Below are 27,787 nucleotides of genomic sequence, written 5' to 3' on the forward strand. Positions count from 1 at the left end.
ACGAATGGATAAGAAAGCTTTGGTACATATACACAATGGAGTATTATTCAGCCATTAAAAAGAATACATTTGAATCAGTTCTAATGAGGTGGATGAAACTGCAGCCTATTATACATAGTGAAGTAAGCCAGAAAGAAAAACACCAATACAGTATACTAACACATATATATGGAATTTAGAAAGATGCAAATGATAACCCTGTATACGAGACAGCAAAAGAGACACAGATGTATAGAACAGTCTTTGGGACTCTGTGGGAGAGGGTGAGGGTGGGATGATTTGGGAGAATGGCACTGAAACACGTATGTTGTCATATGTGAAACGAATCACTAGTTCAGGGTCAATGCATGTTATAGGATGCTCGGGGCTGGCATGCGGGGATGACCCAGAGGGAGGATAAAGGGAGGAGTGAGGTGGGAGGGGGGTTCAGGAGGGGGAACTTATGTAAACCCGGGGCAAATTCGTATCAATATATGGCAAAACCAACCAATATAATATTGTAAAATAATTTGCCTCCAATAAAAAATAAATTAATTACCTAAAAAAAAAAAAAAAAAGACAAAATGATAGGATACTGAAAGAGGAACTCCCCAGGTAGGTAGGTGCCCAATATGCTACAGGAGATCAGTGGAGAAATAACTCCAGAAAGAATGAAGGGATGGAGTCAAAGCAAAAACAATACCCAGTTGTGGATGTGACTGGTGATAGAAGCAAGGTCCAATGCTGTAAAGAGCAATATTGCATAGAAACCTGGGATGTTAGGTCCATGAATCAAGGCAAATTGGAAGTGGTCATACAGAGATGGCAAGAGTGAATGTCGACATTCTAGGAATCAGTGAACTAAAATGGACTGGAATGGGTAATTTAACTCAGATGACCATTATATCTACTATTGTGGGCAGAAATCCCTTAGAAGAAATGGAGTAGACATCATGGTCAACAAAAGAGTCCGAAATGCAGTACTTGGATGCAATCTCAAAAATGAAAGAATGGTGACCTACTGTTCCTTATTCCAAAAAAATATTTCACGAAGTCACTCTAGTCTTTGACATTTATCAGAATCCTTTTCAAGGGGAACTTACTAGTTGCTTTACTAGTGGAAAGCCATATTTACTTAATTAGCATGCAATTCTTTCCATTTACATAGATATGATTTATTACTTTATTGTCAGAATAAAGCTTCAGAATTTCATGAACTGCACTCTGGCCATAGATTCAAACCTATTTTTTCTTTGAATTTCAAAAGCCTAGTTCCCTGATCTGGTATTATACTTGCCAAAATCCTATCACTTCCTTGCCAATTCAAAATACTCAACAGTAATTTTTGAACAATTATCTTCTGAAAGGAACTGTATAAGGTTTGATAGTACATAAAAAATTGAGAAAGGCATAATGCCTTCTCAAAGAAGTGAACATGTCTCTTTGCCTAGTTGGACAGACCATAAAATCCTTCCACTGGGACAGAATTTTTGCTTTTCATTTCAGTTATCTTTACCCAAAATCCTATCATTCTTCATCATTAGGTTTAAAGACTTCCTTTGGGTAAATATCCTTTGACATAAGATTACTTCCTCTTACATTCTATTACATATAATTCAATCAAGTAAAATGTACTCTTCAGTTGTTATAAGTCCAAGCATGATTATTACTCACTTGTTGCATTGCAGGGTTATTTCAGAATACATTACATTTATATTTAATTTACATAATTAGAATTGACATTTTCCTTTCATTAAAATTTTAGGTTTACTTTTAACACTAGTCTCTGCATCAAAAGGTAAGTATCTGAAGTCGTAAGTGTTGTTTCTGGCCTTCTTCTGTTATAACCACTAACTTTCATGATATCCAGTTTACAGTTTTGTCAGACTGTTTCTTCCTCCTCTCAAATTTTGATTTGAAACCATCCTGCTAAGGTCAAAGACTTGTCAGTCATGCTCTTTATAAGAATCCATTCTGTCCTTTACCAGGAATACATTATTCAGATACTGTACAGCTTGGTCTATTTGTGAATTTAAAAGCTAAATTGTATTCAGCAAAAGGGTTATAAATTTAAGAACTAAATTATGTTAGGAAAGTCTAGAAAATCCATGATTGATGAGTATACTATTTAAGAGTAGTTTTACCAACCAAAAAAATTTTGAAATTTGACAATATCTATATACTAAAAGGCAGTTTATGAATAAAGATGAAAATTGCTTGCTTGTGGAAGTAATAACTGAGAATATTTACCTCATGGGATTATATGGATGTTCCCGGAAAGCAAATAAAAATTGAATGATATTAGTAAGCATATTTTACTTCCTAGTTTTACATTAGAAATTTTTGGTACTGGTAATAAATGTAAGCCACTAGGATATTATTTAAACTATTTTGCCAACCTCAAAAAGCAATATACTGGTCAGTTAGATTAACTAGGTGAGTCTATACCTATTTATATGTGTTTTCAAATACTTTTATATCCACATGTATCCAGATTTTACATTTTGTTTAAATTATTAGTATGACTTTAAAAAAAGAAACAACCCAATGAGGCTAATTAGAACTATGAAAATGATGAACCTTATTTCCAATAAAATTCTCTATTAGATGAACAACCTCCATGTAAAGGTTAAAACATGGCGTCAGAAAAATACTATGACTAAACTACCAATAAGGAACAGAAAAACACAGGAACCAGGAACAGCTATAAAAAGCTGATTTTATAACTGATTTGACAGTTTCTAGAACTATACACCCGGAGAAGGCAACGGCAAGCCACTCCAGTACTCTTGCCTAGAAAATCCCATGGACGGAGGAGCCTGGTAGGCTGCAGTCCATGCGGTCGCTACGAGTCAGACATGACTGAGCGACTTCACTTTCCCTTTTCACTTTCACACATTGGAGAAGGAAATGGCAACCCACTCCAGTGTTCTTGCCTGGAGAATCCCAGGGACGGGGGAGCCTGATGGGCTGCCGTCTATGGGGTCACACAGAGTCGGACACGACTGAAGTGACTTAGCAGCAGCAGCAGCAGCAGCAGAACTATACACCAGAGAAGGCAATGGCAAGCCACTCCAGTACTCTTGCCTAGAAAATCCCATGGATGGAGGAGCCTGGTAGGCTGCAGTCCGTGGGGGTCGCTAAGGGTCGGACACGACTGAGCGACTTCACTTTCACTTTTCACTTTCACACATTGGAGAAGGAAATGGCAACCCACTCCAGTGTTCTTGCCTGGAGAATCCCAGGGACGGGGGAGCCTGGTGGGCTGCCGTCTATGAGGTCACACAGAGTCAGACATGACTGAAGTGACTTAGCAGCAGCAGCAGCAGAACTATACACAGAAGACAATGAGAAAGATGAGAGAGTCTTCCTACTCTCATAAAATATATGCTCCCTGGGAATGATAAGAAAAGCAAACAAACAAACAAACATTGGAATTCAGAATTAGTTTGATAGGGCTGTCATAGCAAAGTACCACACTCTGGGTGGCTTAAAGAATAGAAATGTATTTTCTCACAGTTCTGAGGGACAGGAGTTCAAGATCAACGTGACGGCAGAATCAGTTTCTCCTGAGGGCCTCTCTCCTGGGCTCATAAACAGGCACCTTCCTCTAGTGTTTTCACATGGTTTTCCCTCTGTGCAAGTGTGTCCTTATGGCCTCTGCTTAAAGTCACATTGGATCCGGGTCCCATATAACCCCACTCTTTCTTCATTAGTTCTTTAAAGAACCCATCTCCAAATACTGTCACATTCTGAGGACTGAAGTCAGAGCTTCAAAATTTGAATTCGAGGGTAACACAATGCAGCCCATAACAGATGTCAGTAACCTCCAGTATTCTTAAAGAATAAGATATTAAACCAACTGGTTCATTTGAAAGAATATAATTATCTTTCCGGGTCTCAAGTTCAACTCTAAAACGAAAGGGCAGTAATAAAAGATAAAGTCCATACACATTCTAAAATTTCTGATATAGAATAAACTTGCTATTTCCAAGCAAGAAACAGCAAAACATACAATATTGTCCCCATCACTGGCAATTTCTATGCATTTGCTTTTAAAATTCTCATGACAGACTGGAACCCTGAATGGAAAGAACCAAGAAAGAGTCATACTGAATCCCAGGGTCAGATCTGTCAATGGATGGAGCCCAGGGAGTCGCCAGAGGCTAGAAGTCAAGGGACCTTGAGATTAAGAGGTAATAATTAAAAAAGAGAACACCATTAGCACAATTTCAAACAAAACAAAGGGTCAGTTCAGTCGCTCAGTTGTGTCCAACTCTCTGCAACCCCATGGACTACACCACAGCAGGCCTCCATGTCCATCACCAACTCCCAGAGTTTCCCCAAACTCATGTCCATTGACTTGGTGATGCCATCCAACCATCTCATCCTCTGTTTTCCCCTTCTCCTCTTGCCCTCAATCTTTCCCAGCATCACAGTATTTTCAAATGAGTCAGCTCTTCACATCAGGTGGCCAAAGTACTGGAGTTTCTTTTTCAACATCAGTCCGTCCAATGAACAATCAGGACTGGTCTCCTTTAGTATGGACTGGTTGGATCCCTTGGAGTCCAAGGGACTCTCAAGAGTCTTCTCCAACACCACAGTTCAAAAGCATCAATTCTTCGGCGCTCAGCTTTCTTTATAGTCCAACTTTCACATCTATACATGACTACTGGACAAACCATAGCCTTGACTAAACAGACCTTTGTTGATGAAGTAATGTCTCTGCTTCTTAATATGCTGTCTAGGTTGGTCATAGCTTTTCTTCCAAGGAGTAAGCATCTTTTAATTCCATGGCTTCAATCACCATCTGCAGTGATTTTGGTGCCCCCAATAATAAAGTTATCCACTGTTTCCCCATCTATTGGCCATGAAGTGATGAGACAGGATGACATGATCTTATATTTCTGAATGTTGAGCTTTAAGCCAACTTTTTCACTCTCCTCTTTTACTTTCATCAAGAGGCTCTTTAGTCCTTCTTCACTTTCTGCCATAAGGGTGGTGTCATCTGCATATCTGAGTTAATTGATATTTCTCCCAGCAATCTTGATTCCAGCTTGTGCTACATCCAGCCCAATGTTTCTCATGATGTACTCTGCATATAAGTTAAATAAGCAGGGTGACAACATACAGCCTTGACGTACTGCTCTCCCTATTTGGAAACAGTCTGTTTTTCCATGTCCAGTTCGAACTCTTCTTTCCTGACCTGCGTACAGATTTCTAAAGAGGCAGGTCAGGTGGTCTGGTAGTCCCATCTCTTGAAGAATTTTCCCAGTTTGTTGTGATCCACATAGTCAAAGGCATAGTCAATAAAACAGAAATAGATGTTTTCCTGGAACTCTCTTGCTTTTTCGATGATCCAGCAGATGTTGGCAATTTGATCTCTGGTTCCTCTGCCTTTTCTAAAACCTGCTTGAACATCTGGAAGTTCACAGTTCACATATTGCTGAAGCCTGGCTTGGAGAATTTTGAGCATCACTTTACTAGTGTGTGAGATGAGTGCAGTTGTGCAGTAGTTTGAGCATTCTTTGGCATTGCTTTTCTCTGGGATTGGAATGAAAACTGACCTTTTCCAGTCCTGTGGCCACTGTTGAGTTTTCCAAATTTGCTGGCATATTGGTTGCAGCACTTTCACAGCATCATCTTTTAGAATTTAAAATAGCTCAACTGGAATTCCATTACCTCCACTAGCTTTGTTCCTAGTGATGCTTCCTAAGGCCCACTTGATTTCACATTCCAGGATGTTTGGCTCTAGGTGAGTGATACACCATCCATCGTGATAATCTGGGTCGTGAAGATCTTTTTTGTACAGTTCTTCTGTGTATTCTTGCCACCTCTTCTTAATATCTTCTGCTTCTGTAAGTCCATACCATTTCCGTCCTTTATTGAGCCCATCTTTGCATGAAATGCTCCCTTGGTAACTAATTTTCTTGAAGAGATTGCTAGTCTTTCCCATTCTATTATTTTCCTCTATTTTATTGCACTGATCACTGAAGAAGTCTTTTTTATCTCTCCTTGCTATACTTTGGAACTCTGCATTCAAATGGGAATATCTTTCCTTTTTCCCTTTCCCTTTCAATTCTCTTTTCACAGCTATTTGTAAGGCCTCCTCAGACAGCCATTTTGCTTTTTTGCATTTCTTTTCCATGGGGATGGTCTTGGTCCCTGTCTCCTGCACAAAGTTACAAACCTCCGTCCATAGTTCATCAGACACTCTGTCTATGAGATCTAGTCCCTTATCGGAGAAGGCAATGGCAAGCCACTCCAGTACTCTTGCCTAGAAAATCCCATGGATAGAGGAGCCTGGTAGGCTGCAGTCCGTGGGGTCGCTAAGGGTCGGACACGACTGAGCGACTTCACTTTCACTTTTCACTTTCCACTTTCACACATCGGAGAAGGAAATGGCAACCCACTCCAGTGTTCTTGCCTGGAGAATCCCAGGGACAGGGGAGCCTGGTGCGCTTCCGTCTATGGGGTCACACAGAGTCGGACACAACTGAAGTGACTTAGCAGCAGCAGTCCCTTATATATATTTCTCAATTCCACTGTATAATCATAAGGGATTTGATTTAGGTCATATCTGAATGGTCTAGTGGTTTTCCCTACTTTCTTCAATTTCAGTCTGAATTTGGCAATAAGGAGTTCATGATCTGAGCCACAGTCAGCTCCCAGTCTTGTTTTTGCTGACTGTATAGAGCTTCTCCATCTTTGGCTGCAAAGAATATAATCAATCTGATTTCAGTGTTGGCCATCTGGTGATGTCCATGTGTAGAGTCTTCTCTTGTGTTGTTGGAAGAGGGTGTTTGCTATGACCAGTGTGTTCTCCTGGCAAAACTCTATTAGCCTTTGCCCTGCTTCATTCTCTACTCCAAGGCCTAATTTGCCTGTGACTCCAGGTGTTTCTTGATTTCCTACTTTTGTATTCCTGTCCCCCATAATGAAAAGGACATCTTTTTTGGGTGTGAGTTCTAAAAGGTCTTGTAGGTCTTCATAGAACCATTCAACTTCAGCTTCTTCAGCATTACTGGTTGGGGCATAGACTTGGATTATCCTGATACTCAATGGTTTGCCTTGGAAACGAACAGATATCATTCTGTTGTTTTTAAGATTGCATCCAAGTACTGCATTTTGGACTCTTTTGTTGACCATGATGGCTACTCCATTTCTTCTAAGGGATTCCTGCCCACAGTAGTAATATAATGGTCATCTGAGTTAAATTCACCCATTCCAGTTCATTTTAGTTCGCAGATTCATAGAATGTCGATGTTCACTCTTGCCATCTTCTGTTTGACCACTTCCAATCTGCCTTGATTCATGGACCTAACATTCCAGGTTTCTATGCAATATTGCTCTTTACAGCTTCCGACCTTGCTTCTATCACCAAAGGGTAGAAGAGTCAATTCAACAAACATTGCCTAGACCTTATGAGCAAGGTCCTATATGGTGCCCTAAAGTACGGACATGGACAGTTAAGAGAACAGTATGTACAGAGAATCACGGGGCAAGGAAAAGATCTCTGAGCACAAGTCATGCTGTTAATTTCCTCAGGATGATGTCTATAAGTCTGAGATAACAATGACAGTTCAGATAACAAAAGAAGTCACCCTCAATATACTACTATATATTAAAAAAAAGACATAAAAATCAAACGTTGCCTGGAGATAGTCTTGTCTTTGATATAGAATATTATCTTACATAGTTCAATTATTCTCCTAAATTGACTTATTTTTCTTTTATTATGGGTAGCAGGTTATCTGGAGAAAAAGTTAAACTTTGTTATGTTTTACAAAACTATGCAATTGTTACTATGAACCACAAGAGGGCAACAGTTTCAAAGACTGTAGTAAAGAATATAGAATGAAAATTATCATTATAAATTACTTAGCTTGTGAACCAGAATTTTAATTCCCCCCAAAAAGCAGAACTTTAACAATATTTTCTCAGAGTTCTTATTCAGAATTTTAGGCCCAGAAGAAAACCAAAAGGTGTCTCTTTTTGTGTAAGAAATTCCATTTTCATTTTCTTCCATATAAATCATCTAAGTTGTGTCCAACTCTTGCAACCCCATCGACAATAGCCTGCCAGGCTCCTCTGTCCATGGAATTCTCCAGGCAAGAATACTGGAGGGGGTTGCCATTTTAGCCATATAAAATATCTCTGTTCTTCAATTTAGAAAATCTATATAAAATTATTTACTGTATAACAGTAACTTACACATGCATATATCTTTGTATTTTTTAAGTACTCTCATAAATGTAATATTTTGTATTTTTCACTTATAAAGCCCTCTGAAGTAGATATGCCAGAAATTAAGTCCTTTTATATATAAAGAAACTGAGGCTTAGTAGAAAGGAGTAACTTGTCCAAGTAAATACCATTAATAAGTAGAAAAGGTAGAATCTCATTAAGCATATTTTCCTCTAGTTTACACAGTTGCCTGTTAACCAAACAAGATAACAATGATACCTTTTGGTCTATCTATATAAATTCAGAATATTATTTAAATAGAGCTCTGCTATAGCACAACTTTACTTTTATACTTGTCAATAAGACCTTTCACAGACAACTTGCAAGCAGTGCTCACTATTTTATTTAACTATTAACACTAAGAAACAAACTTTGCTTTCATCTGAGAGAAGATGGAAACAGAAGTGACATTTAAAATAAAACAGTATTTGCAGAGGTCAGTGATTAGGAGAAAGGGAAAGACACAGAAACCTCAGGAGCAAGCTTAAGTGTTACCTCCAAATACTGTCGCATTCCCAAAGCCATTCAATTTTGCATGTTATAAAAGAGACAGATGTATTAATACTATTGCTTTGTTAAACCTGGTGCTTAATTGTTTCATCTTCAGGAAATAGCACAGTATCATAGAGCTACTTAAATAGACTCAACATCTGACACCTAAAATTGTATTTGATTAGAAAGGAAAGGATGACATGAGTAACAGAACACATAATAACAACCACAAACGGTATATAAAGAAACAAAATGACAGTATGAAAATTTGCTTGAAATTAGTACTATGAGTAATTACAGAGATGTCAAAGACTATTATTTCTTTGGATAAAAAGGTTGTGTTAAACTAAAAAAAAAAAACAAACTGGCTATTTTTAATTTTTTAAATTCTTATCTGTTATCCCAATAGTGCAACTTTATTTTCCAGGATCTAAGGTAATAAATAACTCTTCTGGTTATTTCCACTTCAGAGGTACTCCTGGGAAAGCAGAAGCTAGAGACAGCTGAATTGCTACATCCTTGGGTTCCCCCTCATTCAATCATTTCATCATTCTACCAATATTTGTTGCTGCTGCTACTGCTAAGTCACTTCAGTCGTATCCGTCTCTGTGTGACCCATAGACGGAAGCCCACCAGGCTCCCCCGTCCCTGGGATTCTCCAGGCAAGAACACTGGAGTGGGTTGCCATTTCCTTCTCCAATAATATTTGTTGAAGTAAGTACAAAAAAAGAGATCATCCAAAAAAATAAATGAGTCATTTGCTTATGGAGCTGACAATCCAGTGGTAAAAATTAACGTTAAAAAATGTATTGTTACAAATTGTGGTATTATAAAGTAAAATTTGGGGTGCAGTGAGAACTATAATATGATAATTTGGATATCCAAGTTGTATTGTCTGTCATAGAAGCCTTTGTGTAGGTGACATTTAAGACGAGATTAGAAGCTGGGCACTAAGAAAAGGCTTCAAGAAAAATAGTGTATCCTGCCCAAAGTAGGGAGCGATTGGCTTATACAAATAACTGAGGCTTTTTAACTGTGTCAATGACTAGCGCACATCCTGTGGAAGAAATAAGCCATAAAAATCCAACGTGTAGAGAATACATATGTGTGCGTGTGTGTGTGCTGAGTCGCTTCAGTTGTGTCTGCCTCTCTGCGACCTTATGGACTGTAGCCCGCCAGGCTCCTCGGTCCATGGGATTCTCCAGGCACGCATACTGGAGGGGGTTGTCACGCCCTCCTCCAGGACTTCTTCACAGCACAGGAATCAAACCCGCGTCTCTTACATCTCCTTCACTGCAGGTAGTTTCTTTACTGTTAGTGCCACGTAGGAAGCCCTATGTATGTGTATACACACATATATATTAATATTTATAATCATTGTATAGGGTAATAAAAAAGGTATCTCCTCTATAGAGGAGAATCAGAGACAGGATGCTGGACTGAGGGGTTCCAGACAGTCCAACTCTGAGTTCACAGATCTCTAAGACCATTAAGAGAATCAGACTGGACTATACTTTCTCTTTTTATCTCACAGGGATAAGGATCAAATGAGATAATACACTAAAACTGAATAGTTTATTTATCTATTATTAATATAAAAGCATTTTCAGTTTTACTCCAGCCTTAATTCCTGTCCCAAATCTAAGACACTATTCATATTTTAAAATTTTCTAGTCCAGATTCCCCAAACAACTTCTTAAAATAACAAGGTCTTCCTTTTGTCTTTAGTAAACCCGTTTTTCCTAATAATGAAAAATTAATATTTTATGCAAAGCCTATTTCAGACTTACGTTCTAGTGCATTATAAAGAAGTTCAAAATCTTCTTTTGTTTCAGGATTATGCCTCCGGTAATAATCCAGTTTCATCCACTCTTGTTTTTCTCTTATCTTCCTGTGTTTTTCCTCTTCTTCCCACTGCAACCTGAACATTTTCTGTCTTCTTAAATCCTCTACCACAACTTTAGCATGCCATCGTCTGTAGTAAGTCTGTAGCACAATTGTCTATAGTTAAATTAAAGAAAATAAAATATGGTCAACCTTATTAGACAAGGAAAAGAAACAATGATTATTTCTATTGCAATTCAACAACTACTAAAAATACTGAGTATCCAGCTTTAGCTCTATGCATAAATTCGCACATACATTCTAACAGAAATACAACAGCTATCTGACTTTGAAATCTAGCAGCAGGTATACCTTCATAGGAGACAGTTAGTATGATGTTAAGAGCACAGACTCTGGAATAAAAATTAGTTTAAATCTTCCCTCTTCCTACTACTCACTAGTTAGTTAATTTTTGGTAAGTTACCTGCCATCTCTGTGATTTAGTACCCTCATCTGTGAAAGAATGATAATAACACTATTATGCATATAAGTGCTTAGTGCAAACCTGGTACACCACAGGTCCTCAATAAATACTACTATTGTTATGAATATTAATTTATCTCTAATTTTTCTTGTCATTAGCTTAGGTTCATATTTTTTAAAAATGGTGCAATCCTAAAAATCAATCTTGAATCTTCACTGCAAGGACTGATGCTGAAGCTGACGCTCCAATACTTTGGCCACCTGATGGAAAGAACTGACTCATTGGAAAAGACCCTGATGCTAGGAAAGATTGAAGGCAGGAGGAGAAGGGGATGACAGAGGACAAGATCATTGGATGGCATCACCAACTCAATGGACGTGAGTTTGAGCAAGCTCTGGGAGATGAAGGACAGGAAGACCTAGTGTGCTACAGTCCTCAGGGTCACAAAGAGTCAGACATGACTGAGCGACTGAACAGCCACATAGCAGGGCTTCCTAGGTGGCGCTAGTGGTAAAGAAACCACCTGTCAATACAGGAGACATGAGAGACATGCGTTCGATTCCTGGGTCAGGGAGATCCCCTGGGGAGGGCAGGACAACCCATTCCAGTACTCTTGCCTGGAGAATCCCATGGACAGAGGAGCCTGGTGAGCTACAGTCCATGCGGTTGCAAAGAGTCAGACACGACTGAGGTGACTTAGCACACAGCCACACAGCACATAAGTTACATGTGGAAACCACCAAAGCAAACGTGTATTTATTAAATTGTGAGAAAAACATATACGTCCGGAGATGCAGTATAGTACTAGAGTCTAAAAAAGCTTGTGACATAAGTGACAGAGTTCTTGTTTTTTATTTACTAAACTCATTTTTTAAAAAGTAAAATATAGAGAGGCTAGATCAAGATTGAGGGTAGAGAATAGGCTGACACATCCTTTCCCCTCATCCTAATCCCTAATAATTACAGAAAAATTATAGAAGCAGAAATCAGTAAAGACACTGGATCATACTGAAGGAGTCCTCCAACAGAACAGAAACTGTGAAAAAAAATCCCTTTAAGAAAGGAGACATGTGGAATAAATTGAAGAAGGAATTAGTGTTACGGCTCTTTTAAAATTTTTCTAGCAGGATTTCCAATCTGTACTGGAAAATCCCCTACGGAGAGAAAATACTGAAGGAATCTACAGCCTAATTATGTACCGGAGAGGCAAGCTACAAAACACAGAAGTGTCTCTAAGATGTTTCAATCCCAGATTCAGTGGATCCTGCGAGGAGAAGGGGCCTTAGGGCAACTAAAAAGATGACTGCTTGATAAATGCAAAAGAGACAGGTTCCTCTAAGCAACTCAGATTAAGATCACCAGAGGAATTTGCCGCTAAGTTAGGTGAGAGTGGGCTTCCCTGGTGGCTGGGATGGTAAAGAATCTACCTGCAATGAAGGAGACGTGAGTTCGATCCCTGAGTTTGGGAGATCACCTGGTGAAGGGAATGGCTATCCACGCCAGTATTCTTGAGAATTCCATGGACAGAGGAGCCTGGTGGGCTACAGTCCATAGGGTTGTGAAGAGTTGAACACGACCAAGTGACTAGCACACACAAGAGTGGTTAGTGTCCCAGAAGGCTGGTGACGCCCAGGATGAATACAAACCTCCTCTCCAGAAAACTAGATGCTTTCCAGAATTAAGACTTGCCCATCCCCTAAAGCCACTGGGGTTAGTTAGGCTACATTAAAGAAATATGTTATAACACACTGAACATCAGGAATTTCAAATACTCTGGAGTACACCTCCAAAGCATAGACAAAGATTTGAGAGGAACCAACAAAATTAAAAGTTCTTCATTTAATGTAGAAGAAATTACATTTGTGTGCAAGAGAATCACTAAAACGAAGGTTCTCAAAGTATGGTGGCCAGAGTACCAGCAGCAGCAGCAACTGGAAAATTGTTAGAAACGAAAATTATCAAGCCCCACCCCAGAGTTACTGAATTGGAAACTCTGGGGTAGGCATGGATTCTGTATATTCACACATTTTCCAGATGTTCTGATACCTGCCAATGGTTTAGAACTATTCTTAAAGAGGAAAATGAAACAAAAAACAAGACCAGACTAGACAGAGTTAACATTTTCAGAGGGAAAGGAAAGGCCATTGAATCAACACAAAAGAAGCAACAAAAGACTGGGACCCAAGTTTACTTTTTGAAATTAAAAAAAAAAAAAATCAGTATAGTGGGTTTAGCTTGGGGGCTATTAAACTTATTGAACTTATTAAAAATACTAAGACCCAGTTATTTAAACAACAGTTTTTCCCTTCTCACGTGATAATCTAGGGATTGGGCCTGGATTGTCAAACGGTTTAGGGCTAGTAGGAAGCTCTGTGTTAATACTACAGGTGGCTTCCTTCTTGTATATCTTAGGGGTTGGTCACCTTATCATCATCTTCTAGCCTGTTGAAAGGGGGAAAAGACAAAAGAACTGCAACCCAATCACTTCAAGAGCAGAATCCAGAAAGGGCACACATCATTTCTGCTCCAATTTCTTTCCCCAGGCCTCACCAACATAGAAAAGAGGTTGTAAAATATAGTTTTCAACGTTATAGCCTCTTTTGTGCTGTGCTGTGCTGTGCTGTGCTGTGCTGTGCTGAGTCACGTCCAGTTCTTTGTGACCCCATGGACTACAGCCTGCCAGGCTCCTCTGTCCATGGGATTCTCCAGGAAAGAATACTGGAGTGGGTTGCCATTTCCTCCACCAGGGAATCTTCCCAGCCCAGCAACTGAACCCGTGTATCTTGTGTCTCCTACACTGGCAGGTGGATTCTTTATCACAAGTTTTCATTCCAATCCCAAAGAAAGGCAATGCCAAAGAATGTTCAAACTACCGCACAATTGCACTCATCACATGCTAGTAAAGTCATGCTCAAAATTCTCCAAGCCAGGCTTCAGCAATATGTGAACCGTGAACTCCCAGATGTTCAAGCAGGTTTTAGAAAAGGCAGAGGAACCAGAGATCAAATTGCCAACATCCACTGGATCATGGAGAAAGCAAGAGAGTTCCAGAAAAACATCTATTTCTGCTTTATTGACTATGCCAAAGCCTTTGACTGTGTGGATCACAATAAACTGTGGAAAATTCTGAAAGAGATGGGAAAACCACCTGACCTGCCTCTTGAGAAACCTATATGCCGGTCAGGAAGCAACAGTGAGAACTGGACATGGAACAACAGGCTGATTCCAAATAGGAAAAGGAGTACGTCAAGGTTGTATATTGTCACACTGCTTATTTAACTTATATGCAGAGTACATCATGAGAAATGCTGGGCTGGTGGAAGCACAAGCTGGAATCAAGATTGCTGGGAGAAATATCAATAACCTCAGATATGCAGATGGCGCCACCCTTATGGGAGAAAGTGAAGAAGAACTAAAAAGCCTCTTGATGAAAGTGAAAGAAGAGAGTGAGAAAGTTGGCTTAAAGCTCAAGATTCAGAAAACAAAGATCATGGCATCTGGTCCCATCACTTCATGGGAAATAAATGGGGAAACAGTGGAAACAGTGTCAGACTTTATTTTTTTGGGCTCCAAAATCACTGCAGATGCTGATTGCAGCCATGAAATTAAAAGGTGCTGACTCCTTGGAAGGAAAGTTATGACCAACCTAGATAGCATATTAAAAAGCAGAGACATTACTTTGCCAGCAAAGATCTGTCTAGTCAAGGCTATGGTTTTTCCAGTGGTCATGTATGGATGTGAGAGTTGGACTGTGAAGAAGGCTGATCGCCGAAGAATTGATGCTTTTGAACTGTGGTGTTGGAGAAGACTCTTGAGAGTCCCTTGGACTGCAAGGAGATCCAACCAGTCCATTCTAAAGGAGATCAGTCCTGGGTGTTCACCGGAAGGACTGATGCTAAAGATGAAGCTCCAATACTTTGGCTACCTCGTGAGAAGAGTAGCCGAAAAGACTAGAAGAGTAGCTGGAAAAGACTCTGATGCTGGGAGGGATTGGGGGCAGGAGGAGAAGGGGACGACAGAGAATGAGATGGCTGGATGGCATCACTGACTCAATGGACATGAGTTTGAGTGAACTCCGGGAGTTGGTGATGGACAGGGAGGCCTGGTGTGCTGTGATTCATGGGGTTGCAAAGAGTTGGACACGACTGAGCAACTGAACTGAACTGAACTGATGCAGTAAGAAGAACAATAAATTGAAGATGAAAAATTAAAGAAGTGAACAAAAACTTTCAAAAAAGGTTTTAAGCTATAACCTTTATTATTTGAAAAAGTCATATGTAATATCAATGTAAACATTTAAGAATAATCTGGTCATAATTATATAGTAAATTATAATGATATATATACAATTCTAATTCCAATATCAAATCTTCACTGAATGGGAAGGTTGAAGGAGGAAGATAAAGAAATGAAAAAAGCCAGTTAGGGTCCTTGACTTATTTATGGAAAAAAATATACAGCCTGATTAAATATGCATTTGGTATAAAAAATTGGAGCTTCCCTGATGGCTCAGATGGTAAAGAATCTGCCTGTAATGCAGGAGACCTGGGTTTGATCCTGTGTTGGGAAGATTCCCTGGAGAAGGGAGTGGCTACCCACTCCAGTATTCTTGCCTGGAGAATTCCATGGACAGAGGACCCAGGCAGGCTATGGTTCATGGTGTCTCGAAGAGTTGGACACGACTGAGCAACCGACACTTTCACTTTTCATAAAAAATTTAAGTGCATTAAAAAATTTTATGAGAAGCCACTAAAAAAAATAGAAACAAAGCACCTACTTCTAAAGTACGAAAGAACAAAAACATGAAAAGTTTAGTCAAATCAGAGAAGTTACTAAACTAAGTCACTAAGTCAAATCAAAAAAATGTTATAAACAAACAAGAATAAATAAACAAAAAGCAAAATGATATGAATAGAAGGAATGACTAGAAAAATATCAGTAGCGACACATAATACAATCATATTCACAACAAGAAAGACTTAAAATAAATACTAAGCATTGAACTTAGTATTGGAAGTTCAAGAATAAAATAAACATGACAAAAAATAGAAAGGAATCAATCAAGATAGAAGAATTTATTAAATGGAAATTTACTCCTTATACTGGCTTTTTTTTTTTTTTTAATTTTAATTTATTTTATTGGAGGCAAATTACCTTTCATTAATATATTGGTTGGTTTTGCGATACATTGACATGAATCCTTGTCTACAGCTCACATCTCACTTCTGTCTTCCACAGAACCTCCAATTCACTTTCAAGATTCTATGGGGCAAACTAATTTGGTTTTTGATGCCATCCCCCTTGGCAGGCATTTAGATTTTCACTTTCTCTGCTCAAGTAAGTCAAGTTAACACTTCTCCATCTGCCTTATAACTTTAAAAAATTGACTGACATTTACTATTTCTCTTCTCATATATTCTTTGTTCCTGTATGTTTATAATTTTCTTATCCTTTAATATCACTTTATCGGAGTCTGAAAAGTGTTGTAGTGAAAACCTGTAGAGAAAACCTAACAGCTTTTCTCTCCTATTTCCATACAAACTTCAATCTTACTCAGGAGCAACAACATAAATCTTTAAAATGTAATTATCACATACTCCAACATGGACAGTCACATGACCCAGTTCAGGCCAATGAGCTGTAACTTGAATCACTGGCTTTCAGGGGAAATTGCTGAATGACCTCCATGAGACATGCTCCATGACTTTTCCCTTCTTCTTGCAGATGCAGACATTATGCTGAAGGTTGATAAACCATTTTATCATCACAATAGTAACAAGCTCATGATAATACGGGGTGTGTGAATGTGTGTGTGTGCATGTACTCCATTGTGTCTGACTCTTTGTGACCCCATGGACTGGGGCCACCAAGCTCCTCTGTCCATGAAATCTTCCAGGCAAGAATACTGGAACGGGTTGCCATTTCCTACTCCAGAGGACCTTCTGAACCCAGGGATCAAACCCATGTCTCTCCATCTACTACATTGGCAGGCGGATTTTTTACCACTGTGCTGCCTGGGAATCAATAATAAGATTAATGGAGTGGAAAGGTAATAGGAGTTCAGATTCCTAATGACATCACAGAGCCACCAGCCAGGCCTCGTATAGCCAAAAATTAAATTAGTTCGGACTGAGAAAATAAGAATCTATCGAGCTCAAATACCAGGCACGAGTAAAGTTAGCTACAAAGTTAGCAGGAAATAATATTTCTCCCAAGGACACTCTGCAGCTATAAAATGTCATAACAAACTCCTTGTTTGAGTGACTATGATTTTCTTATTCTGAGAAACTTTGTTTCCTAAAATCATACTCTATCACAAACTTTGCTGTCGGAAATTAGATCACTAAGGATGAAACATCCCACTCTTGCCTGAGGATCTACGTTATTTTGACAAAGAGAAGAAGCCTTGATTCACAACCAACGTGCTGAACTTCAGAGAAGAAACAACATTCCATATCTCCCTCCTAACTTTGTTACGAAAGGAACAGGACTCTGGTCCATGTCTCAGTCCAGACATGATGTTGATCCATCTACACACAACCTTGTTTTATACCAAAACAGTATATCAAAATACTGTACCACCAAAACATCACTCCTCCCCAAAACTCTATAATAGCTCCATCTGTTCCTTTTGTGAAAATTAGTTTCGACTGAAAAAATAAAAATCATTCTGGCTGAAATAACTTCAGGCACTGATAAAGTCAGCTAGAAAGTTAGTCCCCTGGTCCCCCTGGTGAGCAGTCTCCCTCAGTGCAATGAGTCAATAGACACAGTAAAGGCTCATCTCTCAAGGTCATGGGCTAATTGTGCTAGAACAGCAGTCTAGATCCAGGTTTCTTGTCACACAAAAACAAAATCACTGCTTTCAATTCTTTTTACTGAAGCAAAATGGTGCTAGGAGGTAACACAGATAAAATGTATCTGCTTCATATATCATGTTTAACTGAAATTCCAAATGTCTAATAGGGTAAAGATGTTAATTTTTAAAAATACAGATACATGAATTTGTGTGTACACAAATACACACAAACTTTAAAACAAAGTTATATTTATGACTATTGGGTGATACAGCCTTCTATCAGTTCAGTTCAGTTCAGTTCAGTCGCTCAGTCGTGTCCGACTCTCCGCAACACCATGCCTTCTATAACAATATACAAAATGCAAAAACCATAAAAGGAAATATTATTAATAATAAATTTTATAATAAAGACATCATAAAGTAAGTATGATTGATAGGTTGAGAGAAAATATAAAAATATATGTAATACCTATAAGGAGACAAAAAATTTTAAATGTTATGTGCTACTATGAAGGGTACTCCAGTACCCTTGCCTGGAAAATTCCATGGATGGAGGAGTGTGGTAGACTACAGTCCATGGGGTCTCAAAGAGTCAGACACAACTGAGCGACTTCACTTCACTATGAAGTCAGCACGGAATGGGCTCTTATAAATGGTTTCTGGGCACATAATTTGGTACAGTATTTCTGAAAAACACTGGAAATATCTTAAGACTTTAAAAAAGTCATGATTTTTCTCCTAGTAATTCAACTTCTAACATCTCTAAGTATTTTTTCAACACACACTACAATTTATAGAGCATTAAAACATGTCTACATGTCCTACGAAAGGAAGTAATTACACTGTTTATATTGTGGCATAATGCCATTAAATCATTTATAATAAAAAAATAAAAGGTAGAGAAATATTTACGATATAATGCTATGTGTACAAGAAACTTCTTTAAAATTCCATGCATAATTATCTCCCAATGGAAAGTAAGAAAAAGAAAAATCTGAGTGAGAAATTTTCTGCTTTTTTTAAAAAAAATGATTAATGCCATTTGGAGGGCTTCCCAGGTGGCACAAGTGGTAAAGAACCCTCCTGCCATCGCAGGAGACATGAGACGCAGGTTTGACCCCTGGGTCAGGAATATTCTTGCCTGTAGAACCCAGTGGATAAAAGAGCCTACAGTTCATAGGGCTGCAAAGAGTCGGACACAACTTAGCAAGCAATGGCATTTGGAAAAACAGAAGGAAAATACCATATTGACTATGTTCAGGGTTAGACTTAGATATGAGTAAATTTTTGTTTAAAATATATTGTCAGGGAATATCAATAAAGACACAGAAATTAAAAAAAAAAAAAAAAGAACCAAGTAGAAATTTGGGGTTTGACAGTAAAACAACTGAAATGAAGACACACAAAAAAAACATGCTCAACAGCACATTTTAACTGGCAAAAGAAAGAATGAATTTGATGATAAATCATTAGAAATTATCCACTGTGAAGGGGGAAAAGATAAAGTAAAAGAGACTCAGAGACCTTTAGGATACCATCAACTAAACTGGCATACTTAAATATAGAGGAGTCTTCAAACTGAAAGAAAATGATATGAAATGTTAATTTTAACTCAAGTGAGATGTAGGTGATTGCTATTTGCTTTTCTTATTTTTAATAAGCAAGTTTAAACAAATATATACATTTAAAACTTAAAAAATAAAAGTCAACTGCATAAAAATAATTATAAAAGGAATTATAGGACTTAGAAAATACAAAGAATATACATGTTTGTATAATGATAGCACAGATAGCACAAAGAAGGGATAAACAGAGTTCTATTGAAGCAAAGTTTCAATTTTTATTGAATTTCAGTTAGTATTAATATGAAGTATGTTGCTGTAAAATGAGATATATATTCTGATGCCTAAATTACACTTGGAGCAACCTCTTAGCAAATAATTTTTTTTAAATTCTTAAACAATAAAGCAGTAAATAAAAAAAAACTTCATTAAAACTGGGCAAAATATCTGAATATACATTTCTCCTAAAAGTATATATGTAAGTTGTTAATAAGTACATGAAAAAGATTCAGTATCATTAGCCACAGGGTATGCAAATCAAAACCACAATGAGATACCACTTCACACTCACTAGGATGGCAATAATCCAAAAGTGTTGACAAGAATATGGAGAAATTAGAATCCTTACACACTGATGGTGGGACATAAATATGGTGAAGCTGCTTTGGAAAAGAGCCTGGCAGTTCCTCAAAAAGTTACATGGAATTACCATTTGATCTAGCAGTTACATTCCTAGGCATATACCTCAGAGAAATGAAAATACATATCTGTATAAAAATTTTTACGTGAATGATTATAGCAGTTTTATTCCTAAGAGCCAACAGGTGGAAAAAAATCAAATGTCCATCAACTGAAAAATGGATAAACAAAATGTGGTGTATATATAGACCTACCTACAGTAGGTATACACAATTGTATACAATGCATGTGTGTTAGTCGCTAGTCATGTCTGAATCTTTGCGACCCCATGGACTGTAGCCCACCAGGCTCTTCTATCCATGACAAGAATATGGCAGAGGATTGTCATTTCCTTCTCCAGGGGATCTTCCTGACCCAGGATCGAACCCGGGTCTTCTGTATTACAGGCAGATTCTTTACCATCTGAGTTATACGTGTTGCAACACAGAGACTATACATTGTATGATTACATGCATATGAAATATCCAGAATGGGAAAATCAACAGAGGCAGAGAATATGTGAGTGGTTGTCTAAAGCAGAAAGGACTGGAGGGAGACAGGGTCTGGCTACTGTTAGATGTGGTCTTTCTTTCCGGGATGATGATGTTGTTTAGTCACTAAGTTGTGTCTGACTCTTCTGCAACTCCATGGACTATAGCCCACCAGTCTCCTCTGTCCATGGGATTTCCTGGGCAAGAATACAAGAGTGGGTTGCCATTTCCTTCTCCTGGGGATGTTCCCAACTCATGGATCAAAGTCGCATCTCCTGCATTGGCAGGTGGATTCTTTACCACTGAGTCACCAGGGAATCTCTCTGGGATGATGAGAATATTCTAAAATTGATGTGGTAATGGTTGCATAACTCTATTTACATAGTAAAAAAAATTTTTTTAAATCACTGAATTGTACACTTTTTTAAAAAGTACACATTGTATGGAAAATAAAAGTTTTAATTAAAAAAAAGAATTAAGATGGCACTAGAAAACACTTATTAAAATAAAAGAAGGCACTAAATGAACAGGGGAACAGGAGAACCACACAGCATATAGAAAATAAATAGCAAAATGGCTGATATACTCCAGTCTTATCAATGGTCACATTATAAATATAAATATATTACACATTTCAATCAAAGGCAGAGATTATCAGATTGGATAAAGAGACATGATCCAATTATATGCTAAAAGAAATATACTCTAGATTCAAAGACTCAAACAGATTGAAAGCAAAAGGATAAAAAAAGAAATCAGATCATGTAAACAACAAAATAAAAATGAAGTGACTTTATTAATATCAGATAAAATAGATTTTAATATCCAATTGATCTATTCATTTGGGAAGTTCCATACAGGTAATTCAAATGTCAGAGGGTTCAGGCCAAAGGACAGAAGATTGAAGCCAAGTGACAGTGAAGACAAAGCTAATAAAAAGGAAAGGGATTTACTAAAGGAAAGGGAAGGATTAGGAACATTTAGGATTCTGCTACCTTATCCCAGAGTGTGACTGGAGACAGTGACTGCTCTTTCAGTTCAGTTCAGTTCAGTTCAGTCGCTCAGTCGTGTCCGACTCTTTGCGACCCCATGAATCACAGCAGGCCAGGCCTCCCTGTCCATCACCAGCTCCCGGAGTTCACTCAAACTCATGTCCATCGAGTCGGAGATGCCATCCAGCCATCTCATTCTCTGTCGTCCCCTTCTCCTCCCATCCCCAATCCCTCCCAGCATCAGACTCTTTTCCAGTGAGTCAACTCGTTGTGTGAGGTGGCCAAAGTATTGCAGCTTCAGCTTTAGCATCAGTCCTTCCAATGAACACCCAGGATTGATCTCCTTTAGAATGGACTGGTTGGATCTCCTTGCAGTCCAAGGGACTCTCAAGAGTCTTCTCCAACACCACAGTTCAAAAGCATCAATTCTTCGGCGATCAGCTTTCTTCACGGTCCAACTCTCACAACCGTACATGACCACGGGAAAAACCATAGCCTTGACTAGATGGACCTTGGTTGGCAAAGTAATGTCTCTGCTTTTTAATATGCTATCTAGGTTGGTCATAACTTTCCTTCCAAGGAGCAAGCGTCTTTTAATTTTATGGCTGCAATCAGCATCCGCAGTGATTTTGGAGCCCAAAAATATAAAGTCTGACACTGTTTCCACTGTTTCCCCATCTATTTCCCAAGAAGTGATGGGACCAGATGCCATGATCTTTGCTTTCTGAATGTTGAGCTTCAAGCCAACCTTTTCACTCTCCTCTTTCACTTTCATCAAGAGGCTTTTGAGTTCCTCTTCACTTTCGGCCATAAGGGTGGGGTCATCTGCAAATCTGAGGTTATTGATATTTCTCCTGGCAATCTTGATTCCAGCTTGTGCTTCTTCCAGCCCAGCGTTCCTCATGATGTACTCTGCATATAAGTTAAATAGCAGGGTGACAATATACAACATTGACGTACTCCTTTTCCTATTTGGAACCAGTCTGTTGTTCCATGTCCAGTTCTAACTGTTGCTTCCTGACCTGCATACAGGTTTCTCAACAGGCAGGTCAGGTGGTCTGGGATTCCCATCTCTTTCAGAATTTTCCACAGTTTATTGTGATCCACACAGTCAAAGGCTTTGGCATAGTCAATGAAGCAGAAATAGATGTTTTTCTGGAACTCTCTTGCTTCCTCCTAGATCCAGTGGATGTTGGCAATTTGATCTCTTGTTCCTCTGCCTTTTCTAAAACCTGCTTGAACATCTGGAAGTTCACAATTCACATATTGCTGAAGCCTAGCTTGGAGAATTTTGAGCATGATTTTACTAGCGTGTGAGATGAGTGCAATTGTGTGGTAGTTTGAGCATTCTTTGGCATTCCCTTTCTTTGGGATTGGAATGAAGACTGATCTTTTCCAGTCCTGTGGCCACTGCTGAGTTTTCCAAATTTGCTGGCATATTGAGTGCAGTAATTTCACATATCATCTTGCAGGATTTGAAATAGCTCAACTGGAATTCCATCACCTCCCCTAGCTTTGTTCGTAGTGATGCTCTCTAAGGCCCACTTGACTTCACATTCCAAGATGTCTGCTTCCAGGTGAGTGATCATGCCATCGTGATTATCTTGGTCGTGAAGATCTTTTTTGTACAGTTCTTCTGTGTATTCTTGCCACCTCTTCTTAATATCCTCTGCTTCTGTTAGGTCCATACCATTCCTGTCCTTTATCGAGCCCATCTTTGCATGTAATGTTCCCTTGATATCTCTTATTTTCTTGAAAAGATCTCTTGTTTTTCCTATTCTGTTGTTTTCCTCTATTTCTTTGCATTGATCACTGAGGAAGGCTTTCTTATCTCTCCTTGCTATTCTTTGGAACTCTGCATTCAGATGCTTATATCTTTCCTTTTCTCCTTTGCTTTTCGCTTCTCTTCTTTTCACAGCTATTTGTAAGGCCTCCTCAGACAGCCATTTTGCTTTTTTGCATTTCTTTTCCATGGGGATGTTCTTGGTCCCTGTCTCCTGTACAATGTCACAAACCTCCATCCAGAGTTCATCAGGCACTCTATCTATCAGATCTAGTCCCTTAAATCTATTTCTCACTTCCACTGTATAATCATAAGGGATTTGTTTAGGTCATATCTGAATGGTCTAGTGGTTTTCCCTACTTCAATTTAAGTCTGAATTTGGCAATAAGGAGTTCATGATCTGAGCCACAGTCAGCTCCTGGTCTTGTTTTTGCTAACTGTATACAGCTTCTCCATCTTTGGCTGCAAAGAATATAATCAATCTGATTTCGGTGTTGACCATCTGGTGATGTCCATGTGTAGAGTCTTCTCTTGTGTTGTTGGAAGAGGGTGTTTGCTATGACCAGTGCGTTCTCTTGGCAAAACTCGATTAGCTTTTGCCCTGCTTCATTTCGTGCTCCAAGGCCAAATTTGCCTGTTTCTCCAGGTGTCTCTTGACTTCCTACTTTAGGATTCCAGTCCCCTATAATGAAAAGGACACCTTTTTTGGGTGTTAGTTCTAAAAGGTCTTGTAGGTCTTCATAGAACTGTTCAACTTCGGCTTCTTCAGCGTTACTGGTTGGGTCATAGGCCTGGATTACTGTAATATTGAATGGTTTGCCTTGGAAACTAACAGAAATCATTCTGTCGTTTTAAGATTGCATCCAAGTACTGCATTTCGGACTCTTTTGTTGACCATGATGGCTACTCCATTTCTTCTAAGGGATTCCTGCCCACAGTAGTAGATATAATGGTCATCTGAGTTAAATTCACCCATTCCAGTCCATTTTAGTTCACTGATTCCTAGAATGTCGACGTTCACTCTTGCCATCTCCTGTTTGACCACTTCCAATTTGCCTTGATTCATGGACCTAACATTCCAGGTTCCTATGCAATATTGCTCTTTACAGCATCGGACCTTGCTTCTAGTATCAGTCACATCCACAACTGGCTATTTGTTTCGCTTTGGCTCCATCCCTTCATTCTTTCTGGAGTTATTTCTCCATGATCTCCAGTAGCATACTGGGCAACCAGCGACCTAGGGAATTCCTCATTCAGTATCCTATCATTTTGCCTTTTGATACTGTTCATGGGGTTCTCAAGGCAAGTATACTGAAGTGGTTTGCCATTCCCTTCTCCTTGACTCATATTGGGCTTTCCAGGTGGCGCTAGTGGTAAGAAAAAAAAAAACTCTCCAACACAGGTGGTTGCAAGAGACGTGAGTTCAATCCCTGGGTTGGGAAGATAGGAGGAGCCAGTATTCTGGATCAACCTACTCCAGTATTCTTGCCTGGAGAATCCCATGGACAGAGGACCCTGGCAGGCTATAGTCCATAGGTTCATAAAGAGTTGGACTCGACTAAAGTGACTTAGCGCGCGCGCACATGCACACACACACACACACACACAGACAAATTTTCTCTTCTTGATCTAATTCTAATTAAGTTCCTTTGAGCTTTTTTTCCAACTAGGTCTTGACTTTTGGCCTTCTCTGTTCATCAATGAATTGTCCAGTTTTAGAAAGTGCCCAGCTAAATCAGGCTTCCCAGGTGGCGCTAGTGGTAAAGAACCTGCCTGCTAATGCAGGACACATAAGAAATGTGAGTTCAATCCCTAGGTTGGGAACATTCCCCTGTAGGAGGACATGGCAACCCACTCCAGTATTCTTGCCTGAAGAATCCCTTGGACAGAAGAGCCTGGCAAGCTACAGTACACAGGGTCTCAAAAAAGTCAGACACATGAAGTGACTTAGCATGCACGCACGCACCAACTAAATCAGTTTAATCAGAAATCCCACCTTTGACATCTGATCACCCTCGACTGACTAATCACTCTGGCCTGCCTTCACCACAAACGCTGTTAGACTGGTTTAGCCAAGATTCCCCCTTACCCCAGATGTTTTCTCTTTGTAATTTTCCATTCATTGACCCCCTCCTACCCTGTTCCTGGGCTATATTTTCCCCCTTTTCCTTGTTGCATTCAAAGTTGAGCCTAATCTCTCTTCCCTATTTCAAAACTCCATTGTAGTATTTCCTTTTGAATTGTCTGCGTACCATCTTTAACAAGTGTTAAGAATAATTTTTTCTTGAACAACAATACTCATGTGAGTTCCATAAGCAAGTGTGCTTAGGGAAATACACACAGAGACACACAAAGAACAACTGACTTATAAATTTACTTTTTAGTATTTCCCTTTTAATAAGTTATCTTACCGCCTGTAATCTCTTAGCATGGTATTCTGCTGCTGAAAAATATTTTCCTGGTTTTACCAGTTTATCAGTAATATTTGATACATACACACCAATTTTAGTCATCTGTGTGGACGTTGTATTTGTAGTTTGCTGGAGCTTTTTTTTCTGAAAAACTGTCTAAAATAAAAACAAAAAATTTAAGTGTACACTGCACATAAATTGAGCAAAGAGCATATTTTGTACATATTTAATGTAATATTTTTCATTATTTTAATCACTATATAATTCCTTAGAAGATTTTAATTTTAGAGAGCTACACAATATAACCTGTGCTGATTCTGCAGCTTCAAAAATCTATAAGGAAAAATAAAAATATTACCTGCGTATCCCTACAAAATGCATTCGGTTTTTCAGGAATCTTTTTAGGTACAGTTTGTGTTCCAGCATTGTGATATTCTATTCCTGTTGTTTTATGTCTGAATCCACCAAGAAATGGTTTGTGAAAATCAGATTTTATCATCTCAACAGCTACTTCCTGGTACTGATCAATGCCTGAGGAGATAAAATCAAGCTTAAGTGAAAATTCAACTACAAACAGATTCTAAAATTATTTATCTAAAAGATATCAAATAACAAACCAGTTTGTACTCTGACAGTTATGATCTTAGAGGCTTCAGCTGGTCTAGCTATTCTTCTGATTGGGTATAGATCTGGATGTAAAGAAAACATTTCCACTTGCACAACATCCTGGGGCTTAATTCCATGTTGTAGTAGCGTCTCATGATTTTTAAGAACTGTTCCTAAAAATGAGATAAAATTATAAGAAATATTATGATTAAAGAAATGACTATATGTACTCATTTTAAGGAATGTTAAACATCTAAGGTGCCTATATGAATGTATATCGTTTAATTACCAAATAAAAATGATGATGTCCATCTCTTGCTGTATTGTTTTTTGTGTGTGTGTGTAATAAAGTTTTATTAAAGTATAAAGGAGATAGAGAAAGCTACTGACAGAGACATCAGAAGGGGGCAGAAAGGGTACCCCCCTGCTAGTCTTCAGCTGGATGTTATATAGTCACTGCTGCTGCTGCTGCTGCTGCTAAGTCACTTCAGTCGTGTCCGACTCTGTGTGACCCCACAGACGGAAGCCCACCAGGCTCCCCCGTCCCCAGGACTCTCCAGGCAAGAACACTGGAGTGGGTTGCCATTTCCTTCTCCAATGTGTGAAAGTGAAGTCGCTCAGTCGTGTCCGACCCTTAGCGACCCCATGGACTGCAGCCTACCAGGCTCCTCCATCCATGGGATTTTCTAGGCAACAGTACTGGAGTGGCTTGCCATTGCCTTCTCCGTCTTGCTGTATTGTTAAGCATGGAAAACTCCACAGTGGAAAAATTGAAGGTGGTATTCCTGACCAAGAATTCAGCATTAAAAGGAAAGTAAAAATAAACTCTCAACTCAGAAATACAAATATACAATAACCATGCAACTATAAACATTTAAAAATTAAAAACACATTCTATAATATAAGCAAAATCATATTCTAAGCAATGATTCTCTAAAAATAATCACAATGTGTTACACATTAAGCATAGATCATATCTGTAAGAATAGGTTAGCACAAGAACAGCCATCTTAGAGGCCGGAAAAACCATTTTTACTGAGTATGTGACATGAGGGAAGAAGAACTAGATAAAACCTGGGAGACAAGTTAATCTTAAGTACCAGGAAGGCAAGTTAATCTTAAACACCAAGGATGTGGGCAGCTTCGACACTGAAAATTAGGTAAACAGGTCTGATAAACTTATCTCCTTAAGACCCCAGGAGAGAGATAGGCACAGCTGTGTGTGTGTGTAATAAAAAAATTCCTGTGAGTTAGGTAATTTAGAAATATCGTGATTTGAAAATGCTATATAACCCCTTGGCTCTGAGTGCTCGGGGTCCTTGTTGAAACCCGCTGCGTCAGGCGGACACTTGGACCCCAGCTAGCTGGAAATAAACCTCGCTGTGTGTCTTGCATTATCGTGAGTGTCCTCTGTTCCTTTGAGGGAAGGGCGACTCCGG

The 27,787-nt window shown here is 38.8% G+C and overlaps 1 protein-coding gene and 1 non-coding gene across 2 annotated transcripts in view; one reads left to right on the top strand and one right to left on the bottom strand.

Annotated features, from left to right (window-relative positions):
* Nucleotides 1-27,787, bottom strand: part of IQUB (IQ motif and ubiquitin domain containing) — an 87,281-nt gene that overhangs the window by 42,149 nt on the left and 17,345 nt on the right. The window contains exons 4-7 of the mRNA XM_055421189.2: nt 26,360-26,521; nt 26,101-26,273; nt 25,743-25,898; nt 10,509-10,719 (exon numbers count right to left, since the gene is read on the bottom strand). Coding sequence (XP_055277164.2) covers nt 10,509-10,719; nt 25,743-25,898; nt 26,101-26,273; nt 26,360-26,521 — 702 coding nt within the window. The remainder of the gene's footprint in view (nt 1-10,508; nt 10,720-25,742; nt 25,899-26,100; nt 26,274-26,359; nt 26,522-27,787) is intronic.
* On the top strand, nt 12,120-12,182 carry LOC129552900 (U7 small nuclear RNA). Its single transcript, XR_008685374.1, has one exon. It is a non-coding gene; the product is annotated as a U7 small nuclear RNA (small nuclear RNA).

This window comes from Moschus berezovskii, chromosome 3 (assembly GCF_049115385.1).
Source record: "Moschus berezovskii isolate FMDL1 chromosome 3, NW_MosBer_1.0, whole genome shotgun sequence".
In the NCBI taxonomy this organism is placed as follows: domain Eukaryota; kingdom Metazoa; phylum Chordata; class Mammalia; order Artiodactyla; family Moschidae; genus Moschus; species Moschus berezovskii.